The sequence below is a fragment of the Caretta caretta genome, chromosome 6, assembly GCF_965140235.1.
Source record: "Caretta caretta isolate rCarCar2 chromosome 6, rCarCar1.hap1, whole genome shotgun sequence".
In the NCBI taxonomy this organism is placed as follows: domain Eukaryota; kingdom Metazoa; phylum Chordata; order Testudines; family Cheloniidae; genus Caretta; species Caretta caretta.
This window is the reverse complement of record NC_134211.1, coordinates 24,904,214-24,928,346: the sequence shown is the minus strand read 5'-3', so window position 1 is coordinate 24,928,346 and position 24,133 is coordinate 24,904,214. Positions and strand designations below refer to the sequence as shown.

Below are 24,133 nucleotides of genomic sequence, written 5' to 3'. Positions count from 1 at the left end.
GTATAATGCATCTGGTATGTCTCATGCATACTTCCATGGGAGGAGCTAATCTACATTGAGAATCAACATAACCACTGTAATATTAGTGCTAGAATTCTATATTCCTATGTAATTCTATGCATCAGGAAATACCCTGCATGGAATTGTTATAGGTCAGATTGCTTAGCAGCTGTTCCCAACATAACGATAAAAGTTTAAAACAGAAATGTTGCACACTAACCTTTATGATTTGCAATTTTAGGGTTATGTTTGTATTCTAATTGGCTGAAGTAGAAGGGTTTTCTCAGCCTATCAGAATTCAGCAGGTCAGGCATCATCTGCTCCTGTGCCACGATTTCATGTGCCATCTTCCCGCAATAGTATGAGAGTTCTACCCACTGCTGATCTTCCATCCTCTGACACAGCAATTCAGAGGAGAATAGCTAAGACTAACACCTTGGGCAAGTCAGTGAACTTTAAAAAGGGCAAATATTTATTCCATCGGTATTGAAAGACAAACTGATATTCAATGCAGGAGTTGGCAGGCAGGTGTGATTCACTTTGTGGACTCTTGCTGCTTTCATACAGCGTTCACAGTCCAGGCGAGCCCTGGAGTGTATTACAACCATGGATTTAGGTCAGAGTCATCCACTCATGTCTAGCAAGTTAGCTATAACAACTCCGCATTGCACAGTGAGCCTCGGTAGATTTAAGGGCGATCGGGACAAGTCTGAAACCAACTATACGCACAGAGCTGGTCAGAAAAATCTTGCTTCAGTAACTGAAGTTCAACTCGAGAGCTATTAGAGCACGTGGAACTTAATATTCTGTACATGGAACAGGTCTGAAGGTCAGTATTCTCCTCTGGCATGTCTTATTACAAGTGCAGGACCTCTGTGTAAAAGTAATTAATGTATGTTGTGTCTGCCAAGCGGTGACTAGACACAAGAACAGGCTTGTTCTATTAGCAGCATTTTCCAACCATTGGCCAGATGCACCATGCCTGCATATCTGTAAGGCAGTGGGTTCCCATCTCAGCTGCTCATGCACCAATAACACTCTCCAGCCACAGGATTCCTCTGCCCCTTCTTCTACAGGACTTCAGTGTTATTCAAAAATAAATAACTGTTCAGCACACCAATCACGTCTTTTCTCCTGACCTGTGGTCTTCTGCAGAGGCCAGTCTACTCCGTACAGGATTACACTTCACAGAATGCCTGGGAGTCAAGACAAGTCTCTGGTTCCTTCTTCCTAGCCTGTTCCCCACAAGATTACACAGGCCATCTGCCAGAGTGTCTCATGAACTGGGTTCTGTCCTCAGCAGCAGCCTTTCTACTCCCTGCAGCTCTCCAGCTCAACTGAGCTACTTGCTGGCTCACCTAATACCAGATGATCTTCAAGTTATCACCTGATACCTGGCCTCGGTGCCTCAGCTGGGAGGCAGCTGACGTCCTGTGTATAACAGGCCGAGCTTCCACAACTTCTTCCTGCAGGAAGCTGCTGTCTTGCATATCTAACAGTAACATCACAGCTGGCTACAACTGCCAATGATTATTTTTTGTAGGAAACTTGATTTTGGGAGATTTTAATTTTTTTAAAGATATTTCCCATGATGAGTTTTCAATTTATACTTTTTTTAAACAACAAAAAATTTGCCATTAAAAAAAAGACATTTTTGGTAAAAGTATCTGGGTTTTCATATAAGTTTTCAAAGAGATCAAACTTTTACCAAAATAATTTTGGTTTTTCCTTTAAAACACTGAAAATTTTTGACCAACATGAACATTTTCTGTGGCAATGTTTCCTTTGGTTGAAAAGATATTTTTGGTCCAAAAATGTTTGATGACAATATTTTGACCAGCTCTAAACACCACAAAGTAATGTTAGATCATGTGGTGGTTAGACCATGGCACATCCTCAGCCACAGGACAAAATGCTTAGACTCGACACCCTAGACAATGGGATTCAAATTCTGAGGAAGCCAATTTCCAGACCTATTCCCCAAGCTCAGCACAGAACCTATGGCTGCCAGGAATTTAGCGAGCTTGTTCCAGCAGAGAACTGGCTGTGATTCCTCAGTCTGACTGGCAGCCCGATTGGATAGCTCCTCCCCTAGTCTCTGTGGTGAATCACATCATCAAGGTTATTTCCTTTGTTACTAAACTCCAGGCTGCTGGCTTATCACCGCCATATCAAGAAACCTGTCTCCTGCACGCAAGGTTTTCAATGTGACCTGCCCTCTCAAGCCACTGAACTGTCCCTGCCTCAGCTTGTTCAGAAAATTAGGGTACCAAAGGACGGAAGGTAGCTACCATGAAGCAGATTGTGATGATCAGCAGCACAGAGACGAAGTCCATATGTTTTTTTAGGAAGTCTTGGATCTCTTGGAGGCAATCCTGAAATGACAGAGATATTCTATGAAAGCACAGTGACAACTTGGAGGAGTTCACCTCTTTTATCTCTGCAGAGGCTTCCCCATCTCTCTCTGCTTGACAGGGTTTATCATCATCATCCCTCACAGCAGAAGCAGTTTCCAAGCCCTGTCTCTTACAGACCCTCTATCGTAGAGACAGCCTCTGTCTAAACAACAGGAATCAGAGTTAGGTTTGCTCTATCCTGCTTTCCTCCTCCTCAACCAGCAGAGAGCTGCAGCTATAGTGCAAATCCTCCTTCTTGACTTTACCTGTCACTGTATGCGGCATGAATTCTGGCACCAGTGCTCTGCTGCAGATTGTGTTATACTTTGAGACATGGAGCCTTGGCTTGGTAGTGAATGGGGTCTATGTCTCCCTAGTTCTGTTGCCCTACTGTGCTCTCCACAGTCAGTTCCTATAGTACACCTGCCGTTGCAGTGATATTTTTGGAACTGCGCCAGGTAAAATATATTTCAAGATTTCTGGGGAGTGTGTGTGTGTGAGTGAGTGAGAGAATTTTGGAAAGAGGGGAAGAAAAAAGGAAGATGGAATGGAGGCATGTGAAATGCAAAATAATGTTTGTCGCAGGTCTTCTAACATGCTGTGCTTTAAGTCTGCAATGCGATGCTAGTAAAGGGCTCAATCCTGCAAGATGCTGAGCACTCCGGCTGGAACTAGCAAAAGCACTTAAGCTCAAGCTTAATTTTAAGCATATGAACAGTCCTACTGAAGTCTGTGTGTGAGTGTGAGTGAGAGACAGACAGACAGAGGGACAGACTATTCATATGCTTAAGGTTAAGCACTTGCTTAAATGCTTTGCTGGATCAGGCCAGAGTACTCAGAACCTTGCAGAATTGAACCCAAAGATAAAATGAGCCGCAGCTGCTATGACACAAGATCACTTCCTCCCTTCCCATACATTCTACAGAATGCATCACTGCAGTTTATCTCCCTTTACCATCAGCCGGAGTGAATTCAAAGCATAAATCGCCACGTAAGCACCCTGCTCCTGCACTACCAGGCAGCAGACACATTTCTTCCCCTCACTTCTTTTCCTGTAGCCCTATTATTACCAGTTGCAGTCTGTTTTGAAAGTTACACTTCAGAATTCAGTTTTCAAAAGGCGGACATACCAGAAAGGTTGCTATCCCATTATACCCTGAATCATCATGAAATTGTCCCAGGTCCTGCAAACTGACAAGCAGGATAATTAGAAGTTCTGAATTTATACAGTCTGCGTTAGGACATTGCACTCTGACAGGTTTCAGAGTAACAGCCGTGTTAGTCTGTATTCGCAAAAAGAAAAGGGAGCTTATGCTCAAATAAATTGGTTAGTCTCTAAGGTGCCACAAGTACTCCCTGACATTGCACTAATACATCATGTCTTTGCAGAACCATAGCAACACAATCATTTTGTCTCCTAGGACAAATACACATATTAAGACGGCAACTTTCATTAGTACAACTGGTCAAATAGAGAACAAAATTACACAGTCCAGGCAAATCTATTGGGAAAAATCCAAGTTACAGTCTCGCAGCCGAGATCATCTGGTATTGGTTCTGTTTATTTGCTTTCTCAAAAAAACTGAAGAGCTTACTGAAAAGTGGTTTAGGCCCTTGAATGGAAAAAAACCCAGGTTTCTGGGTTCCTAGAAGCTGGGTATTTCCCAGGGAATTCTTAGTAATTCTCTAATACCCTGGAAAAGGGCAGTATGTACAATTTACACATGAAAATCTGCATGCTCAGCTTGTTGCTATCAGCAAGCAAAGTACCTCCAACTTCATAATTTAACTGCAAATAGAGATGTCTGATTGGACCAATGGGCATCTGACATCACACAGAAGCATGACATCATGTGTCCACTGCAAAGTCAGAGGACAAGAAAAGAAGCATCTGAGAAATGACAAATTGAAGAGATCCGGCATTTTCAAGGCTCTCTAGAGCGGCAAACATCAAACCGGGCAAAGGAACAGCTATAGAATTGTATCTGTGGCTCAGGGAACCACCGATCTACTGCAGTTTCTCCTAGCTGCTGTTTTCAGTCAGCAAGACGCCAGTTTGTATTTCTAATTAAAAAAAAATCAATGCCCTTCTTCTAATGGATACATGTGAGGAGGTGTCTCTTGGCAGCCAGTAAGTAGAAGTAGGCGTGATGGCAAGGGACGTGGGCAGTAATCCTTCCTCATTTTATCCCTCAAAAGATCATCATTTCATTCATCCCACCTGGAGTTTCCCTTCAATAGTAGGCAAAAATGCAAGTGAAAATATGGCTCAGAAAGTTCCAAATAGACACAGTCAATGGTGCAATGGAAATGGAGGTCGCTGGTGAGAGCAAGGGGGGAACTGGCTTTGAACTGGGAGCCTGGAGCGCAGGTGAGACGGAAGAAGGTCTTGTCAGTATCTCCATGGAAAGAGTTTGGGAATAATGATCATACTGCTGCTGCACTGGCCCAAAGGGCTATTGGTTGCTGTTTAGACAAAAGACTCAAGTAAATGGTCTGTTGATGGAGAGGCCAGTCAATCCAGTTATCCAGAGGGAAGGAAACAACATGGGAGCCGCAGCAGTTGTAGGGCTGGATTGGGGTTGAAAATGCTGACCAAGGTAAAGAGTGAGACCCAAATTCACTGCTTCTCTGCACCACATGTAGTCATTTAGGTCTTGTCTAGACTGAGACAAAAGGTGCTTTCCCCCCACACTCGAGTTAGGTCAGTTGAGCTAGTTTAAGTAGTAGCTGAAAAGCTAATGGGTCATCCTTGACATCTGACAGTACAAATGGCTCCTGGATGATTCCCTTACCGCTCTGGCTGTGCCCATAGGTTCTGATGGACATGTCTCCTTTTCAATGCCTCCTGTTTCTCCAAAGGGTGACTGCTTTCCACAGCACAGAAACTGAAACAGAAGAAACAAAAACTACATCACTGCCTGGGTTCCTCTTCCCTTACCAACCTTCTCTCTGGCAGACTGCTGCAGGATGAGTTGCATCTGGGGGAGATGAACATTTTTCTCTGTCTTCCTTGCTCTGGGCCAGGATTTCATGATCCCCTGGTTCCAGAGGGCAAGTAGCATTATAAATATATCATTTTAGCAGTTAAGAACATAGGTTAAAACGTCTTAAGGCCTGATCCATTCCCCATTAAACCTGTGGGAGTCTTTACATTGACTACCATCGGCTTTGTATTGGGCCCTAAATTGTCCATTCACAGAGCCATAAATTAATCTGCCATTCCCTCTGCTGAGAAATCAGGTCAGAAAATACAGAGCTAGAGGGAGGAGTCCAGAAACAAATAAGCAGTACTGACCTTCCCCTCTAGTCCCACAGCATGACATTAGATCACTATCCAAACAGACCTGGCTGTGCAAGGATACGGCATTTCCTTTACTCAGCTGTCTAGAGAGGACTCCTGTGTTTCTCTCCATAAGAAACAGTCTCTCTGCCACTGTGTTATCTCATCTTGCACACACTAAACGAAGCAATCCCTAGGCTCTGTGCAATCACATTAATCTACCTACTGCACCACAGAATTGGGATGATAGCTCTCCTTTATACCTACACGCTGCACTGCTAGGTCAGGATTCCTCAGAGCTGCGTGGCTTGCTTTGTCACGTTAGCAGCTTAAAACTTTGAAAAATAAAAAAACAGACATTGTTTGCCCTGATGCTTCCACAGTGGGAAATTTACCTTCAGCTGGCCATATTGTTGAAGTTGTGCCTTCAATCATATTTACATTCTGATTGATTCTGCTATTGATTCTGGAATGGCAACAACAACGTTGGAGGCGGGCTCCTACCTTTCAGCCACCATTAAGGAACCGGCATGGAATGGCAAAGGGACTACACGGTGTGTGGTGTGAAATGCTCTCTCAGGGAGGTGAGATCGCCTCTTGGTATTTGGGTGAAAGTGATGCTCAGAAACCCGGGTCTCCGCAGTGAGAACTGGGTGGGGGTGGCAGGTGAAGGGGGGGAAAATGTCATAATCACTGCACGATGATTGGAAGTCTTTTAATATTTGTAGTACATCATTATCTATAGTCCTATGCAAGTCCTACTAATCCTTTCATCCTGCTGCTAATTCAGCCAGCCAAACCTGGCAGTGCCAAGCTCAGAAAAGAAAAGAAATGGCCACAGGAGAACTGAGCAGGAGCTCTGTGACCTAAGGAACAAAAAACCACTATGGTGTTTGGGAAGTACAGACAATAGAAGAATATAGGCTTGATCCAAAGCTAACTGAAGCCAATGTAAAGACACCCTGGAGCAAGATCTCCTGAGCCTGGATATACCAAGACTGGAAGTAACTTACTGTTTCATGGATGGTAGCTAGTTCCTGCCTCCTGAAGCTGGACAAGTTCCTCCTCACTTCCTCGTACACAGAATCATACACATCCATCATGGCATCTTCTACCTACAAAAAAGACATGTCTGGTCAGACCCCCATCCTGGACAAGTCACTCTCCATTTTGCTAGGCACTGTACAAACACAGAAACTCTCCTAGGCAAAGTGGGTTAGCAAATAAAGCCAGATAGACAGAGGGCTACCTCAGGTCTATTAATGAAACTCAAATATAGAAAAGAGGAATTTGAACTGCATTTCTTGTTTTACCAGGAATGAATTTTTCCTACAATTCTAGGGAGGACATTTTTGGAACACCTTCCATGGAATAGACTGCAGCTGTTTCTGGGATTAGTACTAAGAGGTAAATATTCAGTATAATATATGGCACATTACCTGTTTGGTTTCCATTACTACAATTAATTTTAGTTACCTGACTAACATGGAACATGGGTACTGTAGGAATATTTAATTCCTACATTCCCTTCTATGTGACACCATTAAACCATATGAACAAAGGCCTTTTTGTTTTTATACACCAACATTTTTATACTCAAAGTATTTAACTAGCTCTACTACAAGTCTTTTGACAAAATTATTTCCCCAAAACATTTTGAAAAATGTTCACAATTTTTGACCAGCTCTAAGCTGTTTTGTTTGCGTAAAACAGCCTAATTTACTACCATGTAATCCAGAGAAGGAGGATGGTCCAGTGGTTAAGGCACTTTCCTTCTTTACTCTGACACAGACTTCTTGTGTGACCTTGGACAAGTCACTTAGGGCTAAATCCACACAAGAATGCAATGCCTAACTCCTAGGTACCCTGCCACCCAGTGGAATTCACAGCCTGTAATTGCCTTCTGCAGCATGAGGATAACAGCACTTCTCCAACTCACAGGTGTGTTGTGAGGATAAACACATTAATGATGGTGAGATACTAAAACACTCAGATAATGGGTGCCATATAAGTACCTTAGGTAGATAGTTACACCAGCATAACACAAAAGTAACTCTATTCTAAATCAATGGACTTTCATTGGTGTAAAACCAGAGTAATGCACTGATGAATCAGGCCCTAACTATTCACTGAAAATATGAAATCTCATAGCTTCAGAAATCTCAACCAATCTTTGTTCAGCTTTCAAAAGAAAAAAAAATTCTCAATTGGCCTTGGTTCTAGCAGGCAGCTGGTAAAATTCTATTTATTTCTTTCATTTTCTCTTTTTCTTCCAATATTGATCTGAATGGGTCTGAGACCAAATCTTAGCACTTAGAACAGAAAATTAATCAGTGAGACAGACAGCAAGGGGAAGGCGAGGGAACAAGTGCAGCTGGAGCAAACCCATCTCTCAGCAAGGTTTTACATCAACTCTTAAGGGTTCTGCTTAGAAAGTTACTTAGAAAAAGACTATGTGTGTTATTCTTTGCAGCTCAGAGATGAAACAGGGATCAATTGAAAGTGTTAGCCAGCCATTACTGTAACATTATTCCACTTTCCATGGCTGTCCCAACTGCAAAGTCTCTACCAGGGGCTTATAACTAAGGAGGAGGGAGGAGAAGCAAAGATGACTTAATTTTGGCCCTAATTCACAGCAGGTATGGATTTCAGGCTTTTGGTACTGTATCACAATATTTCTCCATAAGTATCAAACAGGGAATAGATATAAAGGGAGTTTGAGACGTCTTTTTGTTGTTACAGGGCCTTTTAAGGAGATTGTTAATTTTGTAGCAATGGCTTCATAGACCTTTGAAAGCGAGAAGTGGTAGAATGAGAGAATTTCATGTGAGCACTGCCACAGAATTCAGAGAGTTGCAGAGGGAATAGCTGGCAATTTGTAGTCCAGTTGGTTGATCCATTGGTTCTAATTCACAGAATATCTCTAATCTCCTTGGGGTGATGGGGCTTTGCTGTTACACACAACATAATCAATTAACATAACAGGTGTGATTAGAGAGAGACCTAGCAATGCACTAGTAAATGGTCTGATGAAGTTACAAAACTGCCAAATGCAGTAAAACAAGCTGCTCCCAGGAAATTAAAAATTGCCACTTGCACCATGGGACACACATTGTGTCTGCCTGTCAAAGACAGAAAAGTTGAGGGAGGTTGGTCATTTTGTGACTTTGGTATTACTACTTTACAGTACTACCACAGTCCTAAGGATTGACTGGCCTCTCCATCAACAGACCATTAACTTGAGTCTCTTGTCTAAACAGCAACCAATTGCTCTTCCTAAGCAAACTGTATATTAGTCCCAGACATGCTACTCTGGAAAGACTAGATTTCAAACAGTGAGTGTAAAGGAAGAGATCACCCACTGGCAGCCTGACATGAGACACTAATTAGTGGCTATATCGACTGTCCTTTACCTGGCCTGCCCTCTAATACTGACTTCTAGAGCTAGTCAAAACTTTTTGTCTACATTCCCCAAATTTAGTGGCCTTTCAACAAAACAAATCCTCATGAAAAGGGTCCTATTTTTGTTGAAAATCAGACATTTGAAAACAAAAATCCTGAAAAAAAACTTCCATTCATTTCCTGACCCACTCTATTAATGTCTTACACTTCTGGAAAAGCCAAAGACGTGAATGAGAGGAGAAGGAAGAGCCATATAAGTCAATTGCTTCTCATGCCATGAAGCGTGTTAACTTTTTCTGAACTTTCCCAAACCAAGTGTTAGACACAGATATAGAACTGGTCTGGGACTACGGTGACCTCTTATTTTTGAAACCTGGACTTTGACTAGCCCTCTGAAGCACATCTCTATGAATTATATTTTTGGGACAGAAAATGTATTTAACTAGATTTGCATAGTCTTGTGTAGGTTTATGGTGCTGTATATGTAATTTGTATTATATACAATAATCATGCTATTTAATATTTATTTATAGGTTAGTAGGTAAGTACTTAATAACTTAGGCCAAGATTATTTTTTTTTTTAAAAAAGGAGCCACAAGTGAGACTTCTAAGAGTGGGATTTTCAAAAGGACCTAATGACTTAAGCACTCAACACCCACTGAAACTCAACTTTAGGTTCCGATATTTTGAAAATCTTGGCTTAATTGTTCTGGAAAGATCCTATCCATGTTACTGACCCGGGAACTTCTGAAAAATCCAGAAGTGTTAATATTAAGATCTAGTAAATATTTGGAGACGATACTTTGGGAAGTTTAGTTAATTCTGAGGCTTCCAGTTTGGGTGGATGTAGTCAATCATTGCCTCATCCAAAACCCATTAAAGTCAATGGAAAGACTCTTAAATTATTTTTGGATCAGGTTCTAAAGCTGCTAGTTGTTTACCTTAGTGATGAGTCAGTGTATCCTGAACCATCAGTGAGACGAGAAACCATGAACTGATGCTTAGATTGCACGGATCATTAAAGAACTCCCCAACTCTCTCTGCACCTCAGGTGACAATGGAACAATCTGTGACCAGACCATAGTTATTTTCCAGAAGAGTGGCATTATGCAGGCAGCTCAAAAGTAACATTGACATTCATACACATTCTGTACTGGTGATGAACTTTACCCCTAGAGTCCTTTTCAGAATGTCATGCACTCATGCCGCATGCAAACAATTCTAGCATAGAATAAGTGCAGCAGTCCAGATGTTCACAGCTATTTGTTGCTGAACACATTGTACAGCTGCTGCCACGTTGGCTGGTACATGATGGTCACAGCTGCATAGAGAACGGATTCATTCTTCCTCTAAAGCACCATGTCATGGTTTGTATCGGAGGCACTATATAAACCCCAACAAAAAGGAGCTGTGTTAGGGTAGGAGACTGTTTAGTTACAGACTATACCATTACTGGACAAGGAGAAATCAATCACTTGACACCTTGCTCCTGTAGCTGAAAAATTTGTTTGCAATTGGTCGTGCAGTTGAGCTTTGAAAAATATCAGTCCTGCGTTGCTGTTCCTATCCAGCTCAAAATGGGATGCAAACTCTTAGATGTGAAACTTCCCCTCTAAGGAAGATATAGTGTAAGAACAAAAATAAAAAAAAATAAACAAAATGCGACTCAAAGAAAATGTGAGATTGAGACACCACACCGAAATTCTGTACCCACTGATGTCAATGAGAGTTTACTGATGTAAATGGAGCCAGAGTTTCACCCCTGGATTTTTCTCAAGCAAGGAGCGATGGATGCTGGAGAACTAGTTTGCTTAATTTCCATTGCACTGTTCTCTCTTGATCCCTGGATTCGTGGTAGTGGGACAGTTGCAATGAAGGGCAGTAATTGGTCCATTACATTACCTTAAACTTAATGATTAGCCTCCTTCGGTTTCCCACTCCAGGTGCTGAGAAGTCAAGGCAGTCACTCACAGTTCAGCAAACAGGATGCCTTTTAATGTCCTATTTGAGTGGTTATGTTCATATTGTTAGTAATGTGCTTTAAGAAAAACACAAATGTGCTAACCGCCTTGACACAGACTGGAGATGCCATAAAATGGATTGATCAATTGGGAGAAGAGATCCCTGGGATGGATTTGTATCAGCCTTTATTCTAAAGGCTTCAAAAAGCACACACATCAGCACAAGTGGGGTCAGGTCACTTTCTAGATTTCTCACTGCAAAGAGGTACATGTTATTGAAACTTTCTGCACTTTCAGACTTGCCACTCTCCAAGATTCCCTCCCATCCCTGTGTCCCTCAGGCCTGATCAGGCTGCCCCAGTGAGCAATATGTTTAAATACAACTGGGCTTTTACTCTGCCTAGAAATTTTAGAGTTTAAGTTCTTTGTCTCATCTAGAGACTAAATCACATCCTTATCTATTACTTTCTCTAAGTCAAAAATTGCACCTTCCCAGTCTTAAGTTAGTTATAAAGGAGGATTTTATCTTTAGGTAAATTTGGAATATATGTATTAGACAAAACTGTCTACCTTCTTGGTTTACCCACCCCGTCATGCCAAAGATTGTCAAGGGAAACTGCCTCTGAACATCAGTATTTAGGCAACCTAAGCAAGTCAACTGAAGGCTTATTGGAAAGGTAATGTGTTTAGAACAGCACCAAGAATGGTTCTAGCCTAAATTTAGCTAACACATTCAGCAAAGATTGTTTAGTAAATAATCTGTTAGCAAACCTGGAATTTGAGGGCAGTTACAAGACGTTTTATTATCAATTGAATGACCATTTTATTGAAAGGTTTCAGAGGAACAGCCGTGTTAGTCTGTATTCGCAAAAAGAAAAGGAGTACTTGTGGCACCTTAGAGACTAATAAATTGGTTAGTCTCTAAGGTGCCACAAGTACTCCTTTTCATTTTATTGAAAAAGATGATCTTGCACTTATTTCTATTTCATCTGAAAAGTTGTGCCAAGGCAGAGTTATGGAAGCATTCTGCTACAAAGTGGTTACTTTTTGGGGGGGTCTTTGATATGCCACAACTGAGATCATTCATAGTGGCATCAACAGATATGCTCATTCCAAGCTCATAGTTGTCTTTAGCACAGGTTTTTTAACCTGCACGTTTATTAGTTTTACTGCATTTTCAAGTCATAAACGGATAACAACTCTATTCCTTCATAATCTGAATAAGTGAATGATTTTTACAGTTTCATTTGACTCAATCTTTTATCTTTTCTGTTTTTTAAGGTGTAAAGCCATGTGTATTCATGACACTTTAGAATCCTGGAATCATTAAAAAAAGCCAATTCCCTGCTCCGTGGAGCTTACGATCTAATTACAGTAGATTGAAAACATAACCGAACCTGGTGGGAAGGATGGTAGGGAATTTAAGCAGGAGTTAGTGAAGACAGAAGTAAACAATGGGAGCACTGTAGTCCTGCACTGATCTTTCACGCTGATAAACCCGCATAGTCAGAAATGACAGAAATTACTATTGTCATGCGTGATAGGCCATGATGAGAATCTAGGATAATGGATCTTGATCATTCAAGCAGAGCCCTAATTAATAGCGAGGCCATCTGATTGAAAGACCACCAATGTTTCTGACAATGCTTAAAAGAAGGAAGTAGACAAAGCCCCTTTTGCGATTTCCAGAACTCTGGGGCTACCTGAGGCCCACACAAGAATCGTAGCTTCAAGCTCATTGGAAAGTCCCTGCTCCATCTCTGTGAGCAGACTTGTTTATAAATTACAGCAGCAGTACAGTTAAACACAAGTTTCCTTGTTTATGAACAGCAGTTAACAGACCAGAATCTCATTTAACTAGCCAGCAAAGGATCACCCCAGTGGAAGGGGACTTATCTCTGGCATGGACAGAGTTGGCTTCTCCACCCCTCCAGAGGATATGTGAGAGCCCAGCAGCAGGGCCAGGGGTCTGGTAGAGCAGTTACACTATGTCAGTCCTCAGCTGCAGTAAGTTAAAGCAGCCTGGGGATCAGGCAGCCTTAACTGATCGACCCCAGACAAAATCTGCGGAGGAAGCTTTCTCTTTGGAAGGTTTTATATTTATTCGGTCCTAGGCTTTTGTACATAGTATCACGAGTGTACTTCATTTTCAACTGTATGGAAACACAACAGGAATTCTTTATATATGGGGTCTTGAGAATTACCACATTGTTAATCTATATATCTATCCAGGCATCTAGATTAGGCTAGAAGTATTGAAAATGTTGGTTGAAGGACTTGATCCGGCTCCCATTCAAGTCAGTGGAAAAACTCCTATTGTCCGGAGCGGACAGGGCATTAGGAGTCTGTCAGTGGAGGGCTGTAGGAAAAGAAATAAGGGTGCTCTATTTAAGGAATGGTTCTTTTTTTCCCCAGGTTCTTGTGCTCTCACGTATAGCAGGCAAGAAAAGATCTTCCAAAAGCTGGGGCTGGGAGGGCGAGAAGAAAGCAGGGAAGGCAGGGAATGGGGAGCACAAAGCGAAGTGAGACAAGAAGCAGGGAGCGGGAAGCAGAATGGTGCGGGAGAGAAAGGTAGGAATAAGAGACAGTAAGATGGAAGTGGACAATAAGAGGAGTGGGTGGAGCAGAAGCAAGGAATTGGAAAGCGCAGCTGAGGAAGGAGGAAAAGGACTGATCTATAAGCCTGATTCAAAGCCCATTGAAGCCACTGGAATGACTCCTACTGACTTCAGTGGGCCATAGTTCAGGCTCCCGGTTGCTTTTAAAGAGTTCACGCCTCTCCCACTGGTGTGAATAGGTTCTTGTTTAGAGTTTTAGAGTTTGCTTTAGCTCTGCTCAACAGCAGTCAATAGCAGCAGCAGTAGCAATCTGGTCAGCACCACATCCCGTGTGAAAGGCTGCAGAAGTCAAGTGTTGTTTTCCCCAGGTTGCCATGCAATCAATGGAGCCAGCTGATAGGAAGATGAGGGGATCCACTGGTTCCATTGATTGCATGGTTCAAAAACAAATGAGAAACATTAAATAATTTAAAAAAAAACCCTTTTGGCACATGCCACCACTAATGGGAGCACAAAGGGGAATGGGCTAGATGGTGTTCAATCTGCAACAATTGTTTTGGGACTGTCAAAGAGGCATCCCATTAAAGAAGGCCCTCAGCTCACCTTCTCTTATACCTACCTTTCTCTCTTGTAACTATACATTGTTTTTTCCAAGAGGTTCCTGCACAAAACTATTAAAACTTCTGCAGGAAAATAAGCAGCAGCCAATTTAACTGTTCACCTTTTTGCCGTCCGTGCCATTTCTGTTGTATGTTTCCCCACATCCCCTCCTTCCAAAAAAATGCACACTGCTCCCCCAGTTGATACAACTGGAACAACCTAGCTGTCCTAAGTGCTTAAGCAGACACCAACCTCCATGGTATAGTTACCCGCATCACTTTCCAGCTGGGACATACAGCTCCATTTTCTGAATGGTGCTGTCTAAGAACACTACTTGGAATTAAACATCTAGGAAATCACATATGGCTTCTACTCTCACATACTCCTCTTGCCTTCCACTGAGGGAACAGAGACTTTGCATAGCACACGATTTTTAACCATTATTGAACATATCCCCTCCCCACCTCTTATGCCTACTAGATGGCAGTGACATAACCATGGGTGTGGCTATAATATACAGTACTAGGCAGCAGGGAGATGAAAGGTGCATTATATTTCAGGCCCAATCTTGCAATGCTCACCATGCAGGAAGATCCCAGAACCCTACCCAAAGTCCCAGTGGCTTCTGTGGAAGCCAAAAATAAAGTTGAAGCAGAAGGAAAAACATTTGAAGATTGAGTAGCAGAAGAATGTTCTTCAGCCACAAGCTTCAGACGCAGCTTGAGCTCTTCAAAAACTGCTAAATAAAAATAAATTAATACACACCTTTTTTGAATATTTAATCAGCATTTTTTTAAACTTGAAAATATTCATTGAAATCTTGAAACAAAAAATTTACAAAAATTTCACCAGTTATAGAGCTGGTTGAAAGAAAATCCAGCAACATTTTTGCAAAAATAAAATTCTGAAGTTTCTCAAAAATGTCAATGAAATTCTCTAAAAAACATTCAGCCCACATTTGAAATAGTTGAGAAAGAGGTAATGCCCAAGTATTTGAATGCAAAAATCCAGTCTAGTGACAGAAGATATGGACGATGCCCAGGAATGCAGCAGAGAAAGGCACTATGCTTCTCAAAAATATAGTACAGTATTCTACACTCTGACAGGGGAGATTCAACCTTCATAGTAGCTGGACCAAGAGTATAAATTCCCCTGCCAGAAGGAATCAGAGCAAACCCAAAACCTTGCTACATTCAGAGCTAAATGTAAAACCCACGTCTTGATGAATATAAGGGAACATGCTTAACTTTGAGAATATGCTTAAGTGCTGTCCTGAATGGGACTGTTTTCCTGATCTGAGCCTTTAAATGGGAATTATAAGAGAGTTCACAGATAATTCAAAGCTGCTTCAGTCCCAGCATGTATACCTGCAAGGAGCATTATTTTGTGCATACAAATCTCAGTTTTACATTTTTGATACACCTGTTGTTGCATCTTCCTTTGAAAATTTGATCTTTACACTTTAAGTTTTGGCTAAAACAAGGCTAATTTCAATCCAGTATGAACTGAAGAAGGAACCAATGGCTTTGCTCTTTTCCAGTTAGAACATTTTTGATCAAAAGCCCCAAATTTAGGAAATTATTTGCAAAATTTATATATAATCGTTAATTTTGCCTTTGCTCTGACATTTGAAACGCCAGGATTTTGCTGTCCTAAAGCTTCAGTCTTAAATATGCCACCCTGCTCAATAACAAAGTAATCAGCTGCTGATCTATTATGAGATGCCTTTAATTGGATTCTGCCCTTTAGAAAAGCTGAGTGGTCCCCCGAGCTACAAAGGAGGATGCAGTAGGCAGAGGGAGTTGGGGAGTGAATGGCAGGCTGACAGATTAACAGATGGCTGTTAGCTGATTGCAATATTCCTGAGGACAGACATCAAGATGGCTTATAAATCTTATAAATGGAGGGGAGGACAATCTTACATTATTGGCTATAAGTCCTGGAGTGTAAAAGGTTCATCATCTCTTGTCATCATGTAGTGAAAAGGAAGATCACAGGCATTTGTGTGCAAATTCCTGTGAAAAATCTTGTGTGTACTGCATCCACCGCTCTATAAAAGCTAACCTATTAATTTATCCCCTAGATATGCAAAATACAGTACAGAATGAAGTGGTCTAATCTTTTCACCTACCTGAAGGCACTTGGGAAAACTGTTACTTATGAAAACACTTAGCAACTTATTAAATACAGGTCTTGATTTAAACAATGAAAGGAGTTTGCCACATAAAGAGAGGAGGTTCATATTCAAGCAACACACTGATCCAAAGAAAACCAGGAGACATGTTAAAATAGGCCTTTGGGACTCAAAGATTTTGATCACAGGCCCCTGGAATTTTGGGATGATGTAAGGGTTAATGTTAATCTTAGCTTCCATTTAATGAAAGCCAAGTCCAGCTCTTCTCCTGCAGAGAGAACCTTCAAATTATACACTGATGGATTGTGGCAGGAGCTGGTAATGGAAGAATCTCTTGAAAAGTATTGGCTATTCATGGCACATGTTGCAGTCACTCAAGGCCAATCTACAAGAGTTGCTAAGTCCCTGGCAGAAGTTCCTTAATTATGCCGTGAATGATTTAATACTTGGGCTTCTGCAGATTATACTGCATGGCCGATAGGAATTCCCTCCTAGCTACCAGCTAGCTCCTAACTGTCAGTGTGGCCTCTGGCCACAAGAAGTCACATCTCAGAGAGGAGCTAGTTCAGATCCTGGTGCAGTGGAGGCGGGTGAGGGGATTTGGGGGTGGGGGTGCAGAGAGAGAGAGAATGCTGCTTTCCTTACCATCAGTGGCATCAGCTCTCCTGTAGTGAGAGAGAGGAGGTAACGTAGGCAGAAAAAGAGGAAGGAAGAACTTGGCCCCCTTCTCCCAGGAACAGTGGGTTCTCTCAGGAGGTGGGAGTTAGAAGAAAGGTTAGCCTCACAAAGGGAGGAGGATGAGCACGCACAGCAATAGCTGGCTTTTGGTGGGGAAGAGAAAGAGGTGGGTGAGGGGAGAAACAGGAACCTAGAGTGGAGAGAATGGAAAAATGGGAGGACACAGAGAAAATAAGAGAGGAGAGAAAGAGGTGGGTGAAAAGGAGCTAATGGGGAAGAGACAAAGAATGAGAGGAAAGATGCTGCTTTTCTAAAAAAGAAGAAGAGGACAGATGACAGGAGGCGGAAAAGTGGGAAGAGAGAAAATAATCTGGAGAGGGAGAAGATGAAAATAAAAAAAACAAGGAGAAAGAATTGGAAGATGGGGGCGGGGGGAACAAATGACCAAAACAACTTTTAAGTTGGAAAACTCTCTTTGTTTCCCTATATTATATTGTAATTCCCTGGCACACATCCCCGCCCCACTCCCTCCCTAGCCTTGAGAGAAAAGAATGGGATTGTTATTCTGAGTGCTTGTTATGTTAATATCACTAACTACTCTAGATTCTGTGATGAAACAATAGGAGAGAAAAGAAAAGTCCTAAGGATCACCAGAATGCCCACACACCCACCAAACCTCAAAAGCTTGTCTCTCTCAGAGCATGTCTTCACTAGCAATGTGGCTGTGTAGTCATGGCACCAGCACTGGGAGAGAGCTCTCCCAGTGCTGTAAACCCCCCCCCCCCCACAAGGTTTTTTTTCACACCCCTGAGCGAGAAAGTTTCAGCGCTGTAAAGTGGTAGTGTAGACAAGGCCTCACCCACAGAAGTTAGTCCAATAAAAGATATTACCCATCCTCACCCACCTTGTCTCACGAGACCCGATAACACATGGGGGTTCTAGAGTCAACAGGAGAATTGTGCACTGGAAAATGATGCTGGCCACTATGCAGGCAGAGACCTTGATACGAACAGCTGGACTTCCCTTCTATGGCCAGCTTTTATGGCGGTCTCAAGTTCCTTCCCTACCACCACTATTTTAACCTAAAACCAGTCAGGTAAGTTTAGGGGTGTGGGTCAAAAATCTCATGCTGCTGGCTCTCCCAAAAGCCTTAAATCCAACTCTGGGACTGTGTAAGTGGCTAGAAAAGTGTAATGAGCAAACATGGTGTGATGTGGGGTCTTTACAGTCACTGGAAACCAGCACAGCCATAGCAAGTCTCCTCTGAACTTCCAGGCTTTCAAGTGAAGATACAGGGTAGTGAGTTCTGAAAAAACTGGAAATTATCAAGCCGACTTCCCAAGAACACAGTAACAGCACTGAATAGCCACCATCAACGGAAGTGTAATAATATGCATGTACACAAATACAGACCACCCCTCCCCCCTCCACAGACAGTACCACAGATACACACTCAATATCTACAGGCAGCACTTATATGCTATTTAGTTTTAGGCCTCCATTTTCAGATGTGACTAGTGATTTTGGATACCTCTGTTTTTGGGAGTCTAACCTGAGATACCGTAGAAAATTTTCAGAAAGTGCTGAACACCACCTGCCCTCTGTAAATCAGGCCCCTTTAAGGTGTCTCATGTTGGGCAACCAATAATTTTGGGGCACCCAAAATCACTCGTGACATTTGAAAAGGATTAGGCTTTAATTTTTACAAGCATTTCTATGGTGCTCAGCACCCTGGTGCAATTTCTGACCAGCTCACTCATATTGATGAATTAAGCCTCAACACCCTAGTGTGACAGGAAAAATATTGTCACAGTACTCACAAATATCTACACACATACTTCCCTCCAGACTCACCCCCACATATGGACCTTCTTACATATGCATACACGCAGAATACATACCCATGTAGATACTGTAAGGTAGGCATAGTTCAGAACTAATATAAGTCAAAAATAGGTTATAAGAGGCTTAATATGGTTCTACTATATACATGGTTTTCATGCTCTAACTCAAAGTGCCTACTGATAATGAATTACAGCCTAGCAGAGCAGTTCCTGTATAAGCCAAAACAGCAGCCATTATGCACTCAGTAATAGCTCATACTCAGCTACATCAGAACCGGTCACTGAAAGTCAAAATACTGGGCAGGACAGCAGGGCTTTTTCTGAACAGGGCCATGTAGTTTTCAACTTCTGTCTGGACAGCCACCAGAAACAAGCAGAGGAGATTTTTAATGCAATGTCTTGTTATCGATTTATGCCATGGTAAAACACCTCGAGGCCCCAGTCAGGGCCTCCATTGTGCTCGTGTTACACATACAGCCCCTTCCACCAACTCAAAGGAGAATTATCTGAAAAAAAAGATAGACACTGAAATACCCAGACAAAATATTATCGGGAAGGGACCAAAAAAACTCTCGTCTAAATTCTAGAATAATGCCCAACCTGTAAGTGAGTCCCAACAATGGAGCTGCCAAAGTTGAGAACTACCTGTTTCTCCATGATTACCAAGCCTTTTTTTACTGTCCTCTGACTGATCCCTGCAAGCACGCTGCTACACCTAGAAGCCTCCAAGTGCTGTTTCCACTGACATGGACAGACTCAAAGCCTTCCAGGGCTCATTAGTACTGACGCATGTGAGCAAGCAGTTGCTGCACAGCAGAACAGTAGAGAAAAGGTTGCACCCCTATAAGGAAAACCCCAGCTCGGCAACAGCAATTGCCTATTTCTTAACCCCTAGCAATTAGTGGGGATGGGCCGTAAAGTCCACTGATGACTTGGGATGCTGTGGAGTGGAACCTCTGGGAGTTAATTCTCTATGCAAATCAGAATCCCTGGCTATCCAACATCATTGGCTAATGACAGAGCAGTCCTTTGCCAGGCGGAAGACCTCAAGTATGAAAAGCTGCAGCTTCAGCACATGACATTGTAGTCTAGATGCCATTATGCAGGATACCACCACTCATCCACTCGCTTATTAACCAAAGCCTGGTCATGTCCCTCAAAAGTCGTATGGATTATGCATGGCATCCATGCTCACTAAAAGCCTTATTTCCACCCAGAGATTTCAGAGCTCCTCTGAAGTTGTTTGGAAAAAATGGGTCTGTATTGTACTAACATGTATGAGTTAATCTAGATAATGGGTCTACATACTGTACTTTAATTCGTAGAGATCTCAGAAAGATGGGTGTTTTTTATGAGGTTCAGATTGGGAGTTCATCCCCATTCCTGGCCCTCCTTCCCTCACTTTGTATAACATAGACAGAAAAACAGCCACATACCATCGACAGTAGTGTGGCTGACATATACATCTTTATCTTGCTTACAGATCTCCTGCTAATTGGATCAACTTTTGCTGTTTTCCTATTTCAGTCATAATTAGGACTTCCTAGTCTACAACCCTGCAGAGCTGCGATTTATTCGGCTCCCATTTTCCAACAATCTTTAGGATCGCTTGCCAATGGTTTAAGTACTACTGATTATGCAATCATGGAACAGGAAATTTACAATAAGTGCGCAAGCAGCAAGGTAAAGATTTTAGTATTTGAGGGTCCATCATGAGGATTTTTATGGTGATTGGTTACTTCAGTTTTCTTCTCTCACACTCCTTTTTTCCTTGTTAGAAGTACACGAATATAAACAGGTTAGAGACCTCAGTCCGGAAAGGCTCTAAGGCAACCCAAATGTAGGAAAGAAATTTAAAATACTGAGGGATTCGTCCCTTTAGTATAAATCACTATAACCTCAGATTCATGATTCTACATTACCCTTGTAAATGATTTAACTTTAAAAGCAGAGGGAACATCAAATCTGTGTGGAATTTATGTAACTTTGGGACAAAATAAGGGACATTTCAGAGGTATGGGTCATCCTTTGTAGAAAAAATATAAAACCAAGCAGATATGGAAGAGGTAGGTTCATCAAACTGAGTTACTGTGGTGATACAATACTCCCTGATCACATGTGAATCATTTCCATTTTCTGTAGATGGATCTTTAAGATGCACAGGGAGAAAAAGCATCCTCTTTTTATAGTCTTTGAAAGAGGCTTCTGTCTAGGACTGCTTCAAAATTTTCTGTTGAAACTATGTTTCGATGGAAATGGAGTTTTCTATTAAATGAAAATGTTCACGTAAAGTGTCTGCTTTCTACAGAAAATTTCAATTTTTTGTCAAAAATCAACATGCCTAAAAACTGAAAAGTTTTTGGCCTCAAACCCAAAATATTTAGATTTGACTATGGAGTCACCATGCCTCATGTGAATTGTAATTCAGTTCTCTATACCCCTCTTGAAGCACCCCTCTTGAAGACTCTCTCTCATGATGCACGGCCTCCCCTCACGCAGAGGAGAGACCAATGTGCATCACAGCAAACGTAGTCTGACCATGCTCATGAAGGAGAATAGGAGGGTGAGGGACCTCAACTACAACTTCCATGAGACACTGCTGTGGCTTTTCCAAATTGAACTCTTTTGACTTTCTATCAAAATATTTTGTTTTTTCCCTGAAAAGTTGATGTATTTTGTGGATAATCCCCACTTTCCAGCCAGCTCTACTTTTATCCACTAAAGTAGTCTGACACCCATTTGTTGATGCTGACCGGTCGCACCAACTCATCTAATACCCCAAGCACATACAAACTGGGCAAGGATAAAAGGTTAGTGCCCAACCTTGAGGAAAGTGCTTTTAATATAGCTCTAAATAGCTGTGGAACTTTTTACAGATGGACATAGTATCTGGGTTTGGCATTTTTTTTTGTCTGCACCTCCAAAATCTGCTCTGTTTGATAAGATCAGCCTAGACTAGGCTCTTAGGAAACAAATAGTATCCATTTAAAATTTTGTTTTGAGAATATCTGAAAGAGAATGAGCCCGAAGTATCTTCTGTGTTCAGTCTGTCATTGAAATGGGCAGACTGAGCTCTTTTCTCCGTTTTTCTCAGACTCATCACAAACGGGCTACTGCAGGAAGTACAGCCCATTTAGGAGATTTTCTACAAAGTGGATTGCGTTACCATATTTCTTAATAAGTCCTCTTATGGAGTGTATGTTGTGTGAAGGCAAAGTCTCTACCTACCTGTAACTATATCTGTGGGGGTAACTGTTGGGAGAGAGCGAGCGCTATTTGACCATGTATTCGTTACAAATACATTCAAAGTACGCTCTTCTACCATGTGTCATGTCCTTTATCCTGAATATCCCTTTTACCAACTCCACATTTTTAACAGCTGCTTTACCTATCTTTACCTTTAAGGCACAGGTTATCCCATAGTGATGCATAAACTGCTAGCAAGATTGGATCTTGGAAATGTTGAAATTTACCATAGATTACTCCGTGTTGCTGAGAAAACTGGATTCTCCCTTAATGGTGTGGGAAGCTGTGTATGATGGGAAAGGCACGGAGCACAGTAAATGGTGCGGCCACCTACTTTTCAATATTAAACCAAAGCCAGTGCAGTTGAACGATTTTACAATGTGTCTTGTGTGAAAGGCCATGTTATAAAGATAAAGAGTCTGGTAAATCCAGGTTTCAGCTCTCCAAGCTTTTTAAAGGATGTTGTGTGGGAAGCAGGATTGTTTCCTTTTCTCACAGATACTGTGTGATTAGCACATAAAGCAGAGAACTTCACTAGTAGCAGACTCAATACATTATCCTAGGACACTTGTTCATTTTGACAAATTCAGTTCTGCCCATTGAGGAAAGAGAAGAAGCTGCCACCTCACAATGTGATTATAACAGACTGAAGGAGGAGGAGGCACACTCACTACATCAGACAAGGAATCGGGGGAGCCGTGGGGGAGCGTGCTGACCCAAGCTAGGAAGAGTAGGGGTAGATCCTCACTGCTTTTAGTAGAGGAGAAAGAGCTATGCTTTCTTTCTGCTCTCTTACTTGCCAATTAGATAAACTTACCTGGCAACAACTATGCCTAGCTGTCTCAGCGATGGAGAAGATATTAGATTGATAAGAAGGAACTGATCCTTTCTTTCACACCACTGAAAAGACAATTTAGAGCTGGTCAAACTATGAGAGGAAGAGGGGAGAATTTCAGAAAATCTGAAGTAGTTTTCAGTCTGCATGTTTTCCACATTTGAGATTTTTTTTGTTTCATTTCATCCCTCAACCTCCCCTTCTATTCCTTTTCTTACTGAAAATGGGTCAGAGGAAAAGTGAAAATTGGGTGGGGGGGGGCAGGGGGACGGTGGACTGAATCCTTCATTTTCCAATTTGATCTGAAAATACTGAAAATTCCTGAAAACATGTATTACCTATTTTGAAAAAAAATTAGGTCATTTCATCCAATGAAAACATTTTTGGTTCAAAATCCTCACTGAGCAGACATCAGAGCAGAAGCCTGGCAATTCCTATTGAAAGGGTGGCTTGGGGCAAAAAAAAGATAAGTGTGTCAGAGCAGTCTGGCCTGGCATACCCCCTTCACCACACCACAGCATGACATGCACACCTATCTCAATTTCCCCTTGCAGAATCCCCAGTAAATCCACTTCAGGCTGTCTTGCCTGAATAATACCCCTCCCTGGGGTCAGTGTATTACCAAAATACAGTTCATTAAATTCCTGATAGAAGTTCCAGACATAGTCCATTTCCCACATCCAGCGTATATAGTCCTTAAACCCCTTCCCAGAGTGCACCCCCACCACCTTCTCTGCCGGGAGTTCTTCCATATCACACTCCAGTATCTTCCGCTACACCTAGGCTCCTCATCTGTCCTCTTCTTCTGTCGCTCTGCCAGGGCAGCCACTTCAGCCCATTCAGCTGGAGTGCAATTCCACTCTTCCCAGTGGGAATCCCCTCTGCCTCTCTGCCGGGAGATCATCTTTACTAGGGAGCATCCCTCACTCCCTCTGGCCCTCTCACTGTTCCTCTGAGTCCAGCTCTCTGGTGTGGAGATGTCCGGTGGTAAGCCCCTCTGCTGCTTCCCTGCTTTCAGCCCTCTCATGTCCTCCAGCCCCTGGCTCTCTGGCTTGCGGAAATCAGCCAACAAACCCTTTTGCTGCTCTCTGTGCCTTCAACCTTCCTCCAAGGAACACCTTCGGCTTCCTTCTGGGACTTTCCACAGACCCCTGGTACCTGGCAGCTCTCACCTGCCCCTGATTCCCAGTGAGGCA

The 24,133-nt window shown here is 42.2% G+C and overlaps 1 protein-coding gene across 6 annotated transcripts in view; it reads right to left on the bottom strand.

The window, feature by feature from the left end:
- Positions 1–24,133, bottom strand: part of TSPAN32 (tetraspanin 32) — a 76,225-nt gene that overhangs the window by 23,813 nt on the left and 28,279 nt on the right. For all 6 annotated transcript variants that reach the window (XM_048855492.2, XM_048855494.2, XM_048855497.2 and 3 more), the window contains 3 exons: positions 6,693–6,794; positions 5,192–5,284; positions 2,292–2,375 (listed from right to left, as the gene is read on the bottom strand). In XM_048855492.2, coding sequence (XP_048711449.2) covers positions 2,292–2,375; positions 5,192–5,284; positions 6,693–6,794 — 279 coding nt within the window. The remainder of the gene's footprint in view (positions 1–2,291; positions 2,376–5,191; positions 5,285–6,692; positions 6,795–24,133) is intronic.